This window comes from Dipodomys spectabilis, unplaced genomic scaffold (genome assembly GCF_019054845.1).
Source record: "Dipodomys spectabilis isolate Male_0828 unplaced genomic scaffold, ASM1905484v1 ptg000051l, whole genome shotgun sequence".
Classification (NCBI taxonomy): domain Eukaryota; kingdom Metazoa; phylum Chordata; class Mammalia; order Rodentia; family Heteromyidae; genus Dipodomys; species Dipodomys spectabilis.
This window is the reverse complement of record NW_024870728.1, coordinates 12,521,154-12,534,301: the sequence shown is the minus strand read 5'-3', so window position 1 is coordinate 12,534,301 and position 13,148 is coordinate 12,521,154. Positions and strand designations below refer to the sequence as shown.

The following is a 13,148-nucleotide window of genomic DNA, read 5'->3' as shown; positions in this document are numbered from 1 at the left end:
GTTGCTGACATTTTCCCTTACATACTAGCCTTACTGTTCATAAATGCAATAGAATAAAAAGAATGTTGAGTTGGGGGGGCAGGGGACCCCAGGAATAGGATCGTGTCCCAGCCTGGGGTCTAACTCTTCATTTACAAATGAGTCCCCCATGATTTCTACCTCCCGGGACTCCAAGCCTTAGATGAAATCATCCACAAGAAAGGCTTCACTAACGACTATGCAGTCATGCGGAATGGCTCAGACACCTTCCCGGAACCAGAAGTGGGTAACACTGGGTGGTGTGAGGAAGCGTGGACGCACAGGACCAGTCAACCTGTCACCCTCCAAGGTGCAGCTGGGACAAGGAGGTGTTTTCCATAGGCTCCCCCCTTTGGCCCCCCCCTCCCACAGTCAGAGTGAGCTAGGGTGCATGGGAAAACGTGGAAATCCCTTTGGGGATTACCTCCCTGCAAAACGCCCTCCCTGGGAACCCAAATCTTAGACATGTAAGCTAAGGTCAGCACTAGCCAGCTCTGGGCCTGAATCCAAGTTCAAATCACTTGGGGCTATTTGACCTTGGGGAAATAATTTAACTACACTGAGCCTTGGAGGCCTTATCTATAAAAAGGGAAAGTAATAATTAGGGATGATTGTAGGGATTAAAAATAGCAGTTGTTGCCAGGCGCTGTTGGCTTTCACCTATATTCCTAGCTACTCAAGAAGCTGAAACATGAAGATCTGCAGTTTGAAGCCATCCAAGGCAGTCCATGAAACTCTTTTTGTTGGTGGTGGTGGTGCTGGTCACAGGGCTTGAACTCTGGGCCTGGCTGCTGTCCCTCAGTTCTTCAGCTCAAGGCTAGCACTCTACCACTTGAGACACAGTGCCACTTCTGGTTTTCTGAGTGGTTTATTGGAGATAAGAGTCTTACACGGACTTTTCCTGCTCCAGCTGACTTTGAACCATGATCCTCAGACCTGAGCCTCCTGAGTAGCTAGGATGACAAGCGTGAGCCACTAGCGCCCAACTCCATGAGACTCTTATCTCCAGTTAACCACCAAAAAAGCCAGAAGTAGAGCTGTGGCACTAGTGGGAGAGTGCTTGCCTTGAGCAAATAAGCTCAGGGACAGTGCTCAAGCCCCAAGTTCAAGGCCCAGGACCTGCACAAACAATAATAATGCCAATAACAGCAGTTGTCATGTGTTTACTGCAGAGTTCAAATGGGTCTTTGTTATGGTTTCAGAGCGTGATTCATTGATAAACACAGCCTCTGGTTTGGAAAGACTAATTGGGACCTGATGGGTGAATTCCCAAGTCCTGGCTTCTCAGCTAGACCACTGTTACTGCACTTTGGCCTCCTGGGCCAGCTAGGCTGTTGGTTGCTTTCAGATTTTTTTCCCACTGTTTTTTGCTTTGTATTTTTAAAAATTGTTATTATAAAGGTGATGTACAGAGGGGCTACTGTTTCATATGTCAGATAATGAGTACATTTCTTTTGGACAATGTCACCCTTTCCTTCACTCCAGTTTTTCCCTTCCATTCCACCCATAAGTTGTATAGTTCATTTCTTTCTTGTTTAGTGAGTACCTCTGCTGCATTTGTTCACCTTTTGTCCCTCCATTTCTGTGCTGTCCTTCCTTGCCTCTCCAAACAGAGAAAAGAACAAACAAGACAAATAGAAAAGAAAACAAAAACAAAGGGAAAAAAAACCCTCTACTGGGCTGGGATGTAGCTCAGTGGCAAAGCGCTTGCCTAGCAAGTGCAACGTCCTGGGTTCGATCCCCAGTACCAAAAAAGAAAAGACAAAAAAAAAAAAAAAAAACCAACCCTCTACTTTCCGTTTCCTGGAGTTCTTGTCAATCAATATTATTTTTTATGATCAGAGATAATTCTGTGGTTAATTGGAGATAAGAGTCTCAGACTTGGGGGCTCAGTGGTAGAGCGCTTGCCTTGCATGCCTCAGGCCCTGGGTTCGATTCCTCAGCAGAAAGCAAAAAGGAAAAAAGCCGGAAGTGGCGCTGTGGCTCAAGTGGTAGAGTGCTAGCCTTGAGCTGAAGAGCTGAGGGACAGCGCCCAGGCCCAGAGTTCAGGCCCCACAACCGGACCCAAAAAAAAAAAAAAAAGAGTCTCAGACTTTCCTACCTGGGCTGGCTTTGAACTAAGAGCTCAGATCTCAGCCCTATGACTAGAGGTCAAGCCACCAGCCCCCAGCAGCAAAAGCACTTTTACATTCACAATAGCTCACAATTGTAATCTATTTGGGAAATTGGAAGGATTGTGGTTCAAGACCAGCTCCAGAAAAAAAAAAAGGAGGATGGGGGGAGACCTTATCTCAACCAATAGCTAGACATAGTAGTATGCGCCTGTTATCTCTTGGGAAAGGTAAATAGGAAGACCTCAGTCTTTGCCAGCCCAGGCAAAAACCTATACCCTGTCCCCAAAATAGCAAAAGGACCAGGAGCATGGTTCAAGTGGTACAGCACCTACTTGGCAAGTATAAAATTTCTTGAACTCCAATACCCAGGAGAAGAGACACTGGCAAATTAATTTTGACTTTAGGGCTGGGAAGGTGGCCCAGTGGTAGAGCGCTTGCCTTGCATGCCTGAGGCCCTGGGTTCGATTCCTCAGCACCACATAAGCAAAAAGAAAAAAGCCGGAAGTGGCGCTGTAGCTCAAGTGGTAGAGTACTAGCCTTGGGCTGAAGAGCTGAGGGACAGCACCCAAGCACAGAGTTCAGGCCCCACGACCGGACCAAAAAAATAAAAATAATAATAATTTTGACTTTCTATAAATCACTCAAACTTTCACACTAGGCAAGCTCTCTACCACTTGAGCCATACCTTCATTGGAATTTTGATTATGTATTTGTTTAACCCAACATATGCAAAAATGTCACAAAAAATTTATTCTTAGAGGTGGGAATGGTGGCCTATGCCTGAAATCTCAGCAATCAAGATGCTAGGATTGGTCAACCTGAGCTATGTACTAAAACCTTATCTCAAAAAAACAAAACAGGGGCTGGGAAGGTGGCTCAGTGGTAGAGTGCTTGTCTTGCATGCCAGAGACCCTGGTTCGATTACTCAGCACCACATAAGCAAAAAGAAAAAAGCTGGAAGTGGTGCTGTGGCTCAAGTGGTAGAGCGCTAGCCTTGAGCTGAAGAGCTGAGGGACAGCGCCCAGGCCCAGAGTTCAGGCCCCACGACCGGACCCCTCCCCCCCCCCCCCCCCCCCCCCCGCCAAAAAAAAATAAAAAAAAAAAAAAAAACAAGGGCTGGGAAGATGGCTTAGTGGTAGAGTGCTTGCCTAGCATGCATGAAGCCCTGAGTTCGATTCCTCAGTACCACATAAACAGAAAAGGCTGGAAGGGGCACTGAGGCTCAACTGGTAGAGTGCTAATCTTGAGCAAAAGAAGCTCACTGACAGCGCCCAGGTGTTGAGTTCAAGCCCTAGGACTGGTTTTAAAAAAATGCTAATATCATATTAAGTCTTTGAATTCTGATTTATTTTATGCACATAGCATATCTCAAGGTTGGATTTACATAAAATATATTAAGGTTACATTCAAAATATTTAATCAGAAAACATAAACATATGTTTAAAATGTACGTGCTTGAATGTTTTGCCATAACTGAAATAAGCATCTTTTTTATTTAAATGTAAATTAATTGGACTGGGAATGTGGCTTAGTGGTAGAGTGCTTGCCTAGCATGCATGAAGGCCTAGGTCTAATTCCTCAGTACCACATAGACAGAAAAAGCCAGAAGTGGTACTGTGGCTCAAGTGTAGAGTGCTAGCCTTGAGCAAAAGAAGCTTAGAGACAGTGAGTGCCCAAGCCTTGAGTTCAAGCCCCAGGACTGGCAAAAAAAAAAAAAAGGTGAAGAAAAATAAAAAAATGTACCCAGGCACTGGTGGCTCATGCCTGCAATCCTAACTGCTTAAAAGGCTGAGATCTGAAGATCCTGGTTCAAAGCCAGCCCAGGCAGGAAAGTCTGTGAGACTCTTCTCTAATAAGTCACCAGAAAACCAGAAGTGGCACTGTGTCTCAAGTGGTAGAGCCTTCACCTTGAGCTGAAGAGCTGAGGGACAGCACCCAGGCCCAGAGTTCAAGCCACATGACCGACAAAAAAATAAAAAGTAAACTAGTTAAAATTGAACAAAATTCAAAATTGAGTTTTCTAATTGCTCTAACCACATTGCAAATCTCAGTGGCCACAAATGGCTGGTTTGTGGCTGTCAGGCAGAACAGCTCCGGACGTAGTGCTGTGTAGGTGGCTCTAGGGGTCAGAGTCTGGGGCACTTTACCCTGGCTAGATGCCTAGCCCTGGGCCTGCACTCAGTACCTGATACTGAATTCAGTTTACTTCCTCCAACAAGCTGGGACATTGACCTCTTGAGAGAGGAAGAAAGCAAGTCAAAAATTAGTTTCCAGATATGACCACTAGGGGGCAGGATCTGGCTATGCCTGATTGGCAAGGAAAGGGCTGGAACAACTTTTCAGACTCAGGTAGAAGCTCATTCAGCTCAGTGTTTTCCACAGGGTGGTTGAAATTAAATAACCAGCATTAAAAGCAGTAAGAAAATAGTCTAGGTGGAGCTGGGAAGTTGGCTCAGTAGTAGAGTGCTTGCCTCGCATGCATGAGGCCCCGGGTTCAATTCCTCATCACCACATAAGCAGAAAAAGCCAGAAGTGGCTCTGTGGCTCAAGTGGTAGAATGCTAGCCTTGAGCTGAAGAGCTGAGGGAAAGCACCCAGGCCGAGTTCAGCCCCCACAACCGACAAAAACAAAACAAAATAACAACAACAAAAACAGCATTAAAAGCAGTAAGTAAACAGTCTAGGTGGGGCTGGTAAGGTGGCTCAGTGGTAGAGTGCTTGCCTTGCATACATGAGGCCCTGCATTTGATTCCTCAGCAACACATAAGCAGAAAAAGCCAGAAGTGGTGCTGTGGCTCAAAAGGTAGAGGGCTAGTCTTGAGCTGAAGAGCAAAGGGACAGCGCCTAGGCCCAGAGTTTAGGCCCCACGACCAACCAAGAAAGAAAGAAAGCAGTCTAGGTAAAGTGAGAATACTGTTTTAGGCTTATTGTGTATGTCTAATGTATGAATTCCAATATAAGGTGTGTTTCTCTTTTTATCCTTTGGCAGTACTGAAGTAATGAGACACTACGCAAGCCTCAAACTTTCTAGGCAGGAGCTCTGCCACTTGAGCCATGTTTCCATACATTGTTTCTTTTTTTTTTCTTTTTTTTTTTTTTTTTGTTCAATTGTGAGGCTTGAACTCTGGGCTTGGGCGCTGTCCCTGCGCTCTTCAGCTCAAGGTGAGCACTCTACCACTTGAGCCACAGCGCCACTTCCAGTTTTCTAGTGGTTTATTGGAGATAAGAGTCTCATGGCCTTTCCTGCCAGGGCTGGCTTTGAACCGCGATCCTCAGATCTCAGCCTCCTGAGTAGCTAGGATTACAGGTGTGAGCCACCAGTGCCCAGCTCTTTTTTCATTTTCTTTACCTGTACCAGTAATGGGGCTTGAACTCTGGATCTGGGTGCTGTCCCTTAGCTTTTTACCTCAATGCTGATAAAGCAGCTCCAATTTTGGCTTTTTGGTAGTTAATTGGAGATAAAAGCCTCATAGACTTTCTTGCTTGGGCTGGCTTCGAATCATAATCCTCACATCTCAGCCTCCTGAGTAGCTAGAATTACCAGCATGAGCCACTGGCACCCAGCAGGATCTATTTTTCTCTGTAGTGTGTTTTTGTCCAAGATCAAGACTCAAACTCGGTATATACCTCTAACCCCTAACCCCTATTTATTTAATTTTATTTATTTATTTATTTTTGTCAGTCATGGGGCTTGAACTCTGGGCTTAGGCACTGTCCCTTGCGCTCTTCAGCTCAAGGCTAGTGCTCTACCACTTGAGCCACAACACCATTTCCAGTTTTCTAGTGGTTTATTGGAGATAAGAGTCTCACAGACTTTCCTGCCCAGGCTGGCTTTGAACCATGATCCTCAGATCTCAGCCTCCTGAGTAGCTAGGATTACAGGCGTGAACCACTGGTGCCCAGCCCCTATTTATTTCTTATTGAGGTCTATGGTTAAAAAAAAAATGGGAAATCTCTACAGGGAAAATGATACAGTAAGGTAATGGATACATATGTGAGAGCTTGCTTATTTTTTTTTTTTTTTTCCTTCTGACTTTAGCTACTTTACATTCTCCTTAACCAGGCTGGGAATGTGGCTCAGTGGTAGAGTGCTTGCCTAGCATGCATGAAGCCCTGGGTTCAATTCCTCAGTACCACATAAACAGAAAAAGCTGGAAGTAGCTCTGTGGCTCAAGTGGTAGAGTGCTAGCCTTGAGCAAAAGAAGCTCAGGGATAGCACCCAGACCCTGAGTTCAAGCCTTAGGACTAGCAAAATAAATAAATAAATTCTGCACCGAAGGAGAGTAGACCTGACTATCCTGAGACTAGACTAGAGTGTGATGTGTGTTCACACATGCGTGCGGTGAGGGAACAGGCATGGGAGGGTGGTAGACCCAACCAGAAGCCCAAGCTTTAAGTATTCCAGAAACATCAATAAGCATGTTGGGCACTGGGATGGGGACAAAAGAGACTGGGGAGGTGAACAAGGCCAGGTCTACAAAGACCTCCTAAAGATTTAAAGTCGTTTTCAGCAGGGGGAACACGATCTGAGGCCTGTGTTAGGAAAAGCTCCCCAATTTTGAGCCTGAGAACAGGAAGGCAAGGAGCTATCTGGGTCCTGGGAGGAAGGGAGGTGACAACTGGACCGCACCCTGATGAGTAAAAACACTCCCACTGCCATTCCAAGGCATCTTCCATCTGGCTGTCAGTCTCTACCCTTTTCTACTGTGCTTGGACCATGTCCCCAGCTTCAGTTTGGCTGGGCCCATGGGGAGCTCCAGCAGGAGGAGGGAGCAGGGGGAGTTGTGACCCTCCTGCCGTCTCTCCACAGCAGCCTACCCTCATCCAAATGCACGAGAGGCCGCAGAGCCACTGCCACTATCCCCCAAAACTGCCCGTCTCTGGTCTCATCACCCCTCCTACCTCTCTATAGATATGTAGAGTTCAACAGTCTCTCCTTATCCTTGGTTTCTAGTTCCTGCAGTCAAATTACTAAATGGAAAATTCCAGAAGCAAATAATTGGGAAGTTTTTTGTTTTTGCTTTTCTTTTGGTGTTACTGATCAAACCCAAGGCCTTGCTCATTCTAAGCATGTGGTCTAACACTGAGCTATGCATAAGGTTTTTGTGGGGTTTGTTTGTTTTGTATTACCTGGGCTTGAACCTGGGCCTCATGTGTGGTAGTTATTGAGCCATGCCTCCAGCTGGCTTTTTGCTGGCTAATTGAAGGTGGAGTCCCATGAACTTTACTGCCCAGGCTGACTTTAAACAGTGATACTCTGGATCTCAGCCTCCTGAGTAGCCAGGGTTACAGGCATGAGCCACAAGCACCCAGATCAAATTCATAAGTATTAATATTCACCATATTGTTATAGTTGTTCTACTTTACTATTAGCTATAGTTGTTACTCTTTCACTGCGCCTAATTTATAAATCAAATTTTCTGATGGGTTTGTATGTGTAGGAGAAAACTGTGTGTAGAACATTGGAACGATCCATGGTTTTAGGCATCCACGGTTGGTAAGGGTGCTTGGGCTGCACTTACCACCTGTGTTGAGAGGTTTCTGTGGTCCTCTAATCTTTCCTGTAGCTCTTCTCAGCTGATCAGCTCTTTCTAGATTATATGCTTCCTGCACAAGCTGGAAGCTTAGCATCAGAGAATAGAGACTTGTGGTTCAATAAAACCAGAAATGAATTTGGATTCTGTCACTTCTTAGCTCTTGAATGGGTGAATCTTTTAACCTGTCCTGGCCTTAACTTGCTCATCTCTAAGAGACACCATCATCCTCTTCCTTATAGAGTTGTCTTCATCCACACTAGCCCTCAGCAGGCCTTAGTCCTTTTCTACAACTGAACATTTATTGCACAAGCAACGTGCTAGGGGCTGGGAAGAGTAAGAGGTCAGAAGTGAAGTAGCTCACCCCTGTAATCCTAGCTACTGGGGAGGGGGAGGGGGGTTGAAGAGCTCAGGATAGGACAGCAAGCCCCATGACTCAGAAACAAAAAATGAAAAGACAGAAACAAAAATGAAACAAAGAATTCAGAAAGCAGTTAGATTTCTTTGTTATTTTACCCAGCCTGGAAGACAAGCACTCTACCATGATGCTATGCCCCCAGATGGGTTTATTTTTTGCTGTGAAGGAGCTGTAAAGGAAGGGCTGATCAGCCTCCCTGAGGACTGAACTCCTTCTGCCAGCCTGCTGGACTCCCCTGATTAAGAGCTGGAGACTTAATTACATTTCCTCCAGGGAATGTGTGCTAGCTTGTGGGGCATGCTGGGTCACAAGGCGCTGGCACAGGAGAGATTTGCCTTATAGGATCTCTCATGTGTGGTGGGGCACATGGGAGCATACATAACACATCAGAAAGCTTATTGAGGAGGTTAGTAAACCAGGTAGTATAAATCTCATTGCGTAGATACTGGCTTCGAGGTGTTATTAATATACTCTCCAAGAACCATTAAAGTCAGAACAATAGACACAAAAATAAAGAATTGTCTCAAGCTGGGTGCTGGTAGCTCACATCTGTAATCCTAGCTACCCAGGAGGCTAAGAGATGTGAGGATCACGGTTCAAAACTAACCTGAAACATTTATCCCCATTTAACCACCAGAAAACTAGAAGTAGAACTATGGCTCAAAGTAGTAGAGTGCTAGCTTTGAGCACAAAAGCTCAGTGACAGTACCCAGGCCCTGAGTTCAAGCCCCATGACAGGGAAAAAAGAAAAGAATTGTCTTAGCAAAGCAGAATTTACTTCTGCAGAACAGTGCACCATCAGCCAAAAATCTGTCAAGCAAGCACACAGAGTAGACAGGCTGCCCCTCTATTTACCCCTAATACAGCAGGCCCTGCCCTCTGCTCAGATTGGTTGAGCTCAAGTTCACAACCTGCTCGTGATTGGCTCGTTTGACCATTTGTTTGTTTGTTTTGCCAGTCCCGGGGCTTGAACTCAGAGCCTCAGCACTGTCCCTGAGCTCCTTTTTGCTCAAGGCTAGCACTCTACCACTTCTGGCTTTTTCTGTTTATGTGGTGCTGAAGAATTGAACCAATGGCTTTGTGCATGCGAGGCAAGCACTCTACCTCTAATGCTAAGCCACATTCCAAGCCCTTGGCTAGTTTGAGTAGGGTAAAATAGATTTACATAAGGTGACTTTGAAATACAATTAACAGTATAAAAGTAATCTCAAATACACAAACCCTCTGCAATTTCTTACACTATCCGAGGTCTTAATTCTATCTTGAATGGTCGCAGTATCAGCTCCCGAGCCTATGCTGCGGCCCTGGCCGGTCAGTGTAGGAACCTTCTCAATAAAGTTGCTTCTTTATTAACAACTTTGTTGCGTTGGGCTCTGTCACTCCAGATGACTAGGTGGGCTTGCCTGACTGAGTAGGGGTCTTCCTACTACAAAGACACACTTCAAAAGACGCTCCTCAGACAGTTCAAGAAACAGAGTATAGGGGCTGGTTAAGTGGTAGAGTGCTTGCCTTGCATGCATGAGGCCTTTGGTTCGATTCCTCAGCACCACATAAGCAGAAAAAGCCGGAAGTGGGGCTGAGGCTCAAGTTGTAGAGCGGTAGTCTATGGCTGAGAGCTGAGGGACAATGCCCCCAGGCTCAGAATTCAGGCCCCACGACCAAAAAAATAAAATAAAATAAAATAAAAATAAAAAATTCTATCTTGAAAAACAAAGACAGTTTATGATAAAACCTTATATTTCAAAAACCCTACCTAAGCAGTTCCTCTTTTCCTTAACAAGAGCCAAACTACCAGGTTAAAGCAAGAACTTTTAAGCAACACACTTTGATAGAAAGGACAGTTTTTCCCACATAGTAGAGGTAGCCGATCGAGAGCTCTTTCCAAAGGCTTCATCTGCTTGGTCCATTGGTTGGTTGTAGAGGGGGGTCTTCAGTGGAGCCTGGCTGACCACCTGAGAGCCTGGTTGTAAGTAACAGCAGTAGACATGGAAGAGAACACACACACAGTATTCATTCCTTGTACATCTGAGCATCCAGAAAGATCAAGCATTGGAGTTGCAGAAGCAGTTCAGATAAAACATCGAGGAGTTGGGTACCAGTGGCTCACGCCTGTAATCCTAGCTACTCAGAAGGCTGGAATCTGAGGCTGAGAATCGCCGTTTAAAGCCTGCCGGGGCAGGAAAGTCCAGGAAACTCTTATCTCCAGTTAACCACCAGAAAACAGTAAGTGGCGCTGTGGCTCAAGTGGTAGAGCGCTAGCCTTGAGCTGAAGAACTCAGGAACTGGGCCCAGCCCAGTTGGGCTCAAGCCCCACAACCAACCAAAAAAAATAAACAGTAAGGAACTTGTAACACATGTCCAGTGAGCCAGGCCCTGTGTCCTTGGCTTGGGTGATCCCAGCTAATCCTCAAAGTAGCTCGTGCAGATTACCAGTCCCTATGAAAGAAAGAGAATGAGGCTTAGATTAAGAACATTGTCTTCAAGGTATAGGGCACTAGGACAGGACCTAGTCAATGAGTCCAGCACCACCTTTCCCACAAGAAAATCCAGGTATAGGGTGGAGGTTGAGGGGGAGGACCAGGAATACCCCCACAGCCTGCAGAGTACAGTGATAGAGAAGTGAGAGTCACCTAGCAGGGGGCTACAGAAGGCCCCCTCCAGGAGCTCATCTATCACTTGATAGATGTATTTCTGGTGCTGCTGTGTGCGGGTCATATACAGAACCCGGAAGTACAGCTGAGAATAAACAGACAGCAGAGCATGGGTGGTACTAGCTGTAGAGCTCAGGGACAGCACCCAGGCCCAGAGTTCAAGCCCCACAACCAACCAAAAAAAAAAAAAAATCACTAGCAAAATGCTGACTGTCTGGCCCAAACAAGTCTACTGAGTCTGAATCTTGGGAGGAGGGCCCAGGAGTCTATAGTGGCAACTGCTAGGCTAAACATGGAATGAGCCAGGCTTGTTGGAGTTATGTGCTGGCAAGAGTATGGACAGAAGAACAGAAACTGGTGTGCAGCACCTCAGACAATGGGCTGGGTTGGTAAATAGACTAATTGCTAAGAAGGTGGGGAGAAAATTTTAAGTGAGACAGGACACGCAGCAGTCTTGATCTACAGTCATGCATCCATGCCTAGTTTGGAGCCATGACAAGGTAGAAGTCGAGGGTCACCTGGAAAAGATAAAGAGCAAAACAGGAGGGACGGAGGGGAATTGAAGATGGGTAAGATTCAGTCAGGGAGGGCACATGGAGTTCCATGTGAAGCAGAGAATGTTGGGAGATTTGCCTCTAAGCAAAGCAAGAGTTTCAGACTGTACAGATTTGTCTCTAAGCAAACCAAGAGTTTCAGCACAGTGGCTTGAAGCCATGATGAGGTGAACTGAAGATGTATCCCAGAGCATCCCAGCAGCCACTTCTGCACTGAGGTACCTTTTCTGAACTGACCGGCCTATGCCACCCTGATTCAACATTTGTCTCTTTTCTCTAACAGTCAGACAGCTCCATTCATCAGTGCCCTCATGATCCTGCCAACGACATCATCTCATCGCCATCATCATCACCATCATCATCACCACCTTGATTTCCTGTATGCCAGCCAGCCAAGCACCAGCTTGAGCCATGATGCAAACAAGAAGTCTGATTGTTCTTCTAAAGGGGACACCCTGGGCTGACAGGAACAAGGGGGCAGACACGAGACCATCCCTCCCGCCCATCCTGGGAACCTGGCGGGGAGCTAGTCCTTTGTGAGGGCACCTCACAAGCTAGACCAGAATGGCTGCTGCTCCCTTGCTTTGGGTTACCTCTTTACTGAGTTAATAGGATCTTCAATGTAGCCTAGGCTGGCCTCAAATTCTAGACCCTTGGGGCTGGGAATGTGGCTTAGTGGTAGAGTGCTTGCCTAGCATGAAGCCCTGGTTCAATTCCTCGGTATCACATAAACAGAAAAAGCCAGAAGTAGCACTGTGGCTCAAGTGGTAGAGTGCTAGCCTTGAGCAAATTAAGCTCAGGGACAGTGCCCAGGCCCTGAGGTCAAGCCTCACGACTGGCCAAAAAAAAATTAAAAAAATCTAGTCCCTCTTGCCTCAGCTCTGTAAGAGCTAGGGTCACAGGCCTGCACAACCAAACCTTTCTGTACCTCAGGTTATTCATAGGCCTCTCCTAAGAGAGTCACAGAGGCAAACCCTAGCCTTGGTAGAGCCCCCAAGCTGTCCTGGAGAGGAAGTTGTGGCTGAAGACTATATGCACAGGGCCTCTGCCTCAGCTTTCCTGACATGGTTTGCTTTGACTCCCTGGTCACAATCTGTCTCCCTGCATGGGGTTTGGCTTCCAAAGAACTCTCCTGCAGGGACCAAGCCCACTGCTCAGAACAAGAGGGTTCCAGCCTTCTGACAGTCCAGGCTCAACAGCAATAGATAAATTATCATTCACCCATTCGTTGCTTCTATTGCTCACACATTCAGCAAACACTTAATGAGCCTGACATTATACACACCAACTTCATGAACCTTGCATTCCAATGAGGAGACAGGCAAGAGTCAGTTGCAAAAAGGGGAGGGAGGAATGGAAGGAAGGAAGGAAGGAAGGAAGGAAGGAAGGAAGGAAGGAAGGAAGGAAGGAAGGAAAGAGAGAGAGGACTTAAGTGATCTCACAGAGAGTAATGAAGTAGTCAGAGAGGACCCCTCAAAGGGATAATCTTTAATTTGATGTAGACCTGACATATGGTAAAATTAACACATCTTTTTTTTCTTTTTTTTTATTGTGAAAATACTGTACAGAGGGGTTACAATTACATGGGCAAGATAATGAGTACATTTCTTATCAAGCATTATAGCCTCCTCCTTTGTTTCCCCTTCCCATCCCTTCCCATCCTCCCCCCTACACATCTTTTTTTTTTTTTGTGGGTCATGGGGCTTGAACTCAGGGCTTGGGTGCTGTTCGGAGATCTTTTGCTCAAGGCTAGTGCTCTGCCCCTTTTGAGTCACAGCACCACTTCCTTAACACATCTCAGTGTACATCTTGGTGAACTTTTGCATTTGTGTATGCTGGTTTATCAACTTGTGTACTGCT

General features: G+C 46.1%; 1 protein-coding gene across 1 annotated transcript in view; it reads left to right on the top strand.

Moving 5' to 3' along the window:
- Positions 1–11,778, top strand: part of LOC122107334 (probable hydrolase PNKD) — a 35,992-nt gene extending 24,214 nt beyond the window's left edge. The window contains exon 3 of the mRNA XM_042678947.1: positions 11,572–11,778. Coding sequence (XP_042534881.1) covers positions 11,572–11,752 — 181 coding nt within the window. The 3' untranslated portion in view covers positions 11,753–11,778. The remainder of the gene's footprint in view (positions 1–11,571) is intronic.
- Positions 11,779–13,148: the final 1,370 nt, after the last annotated feature.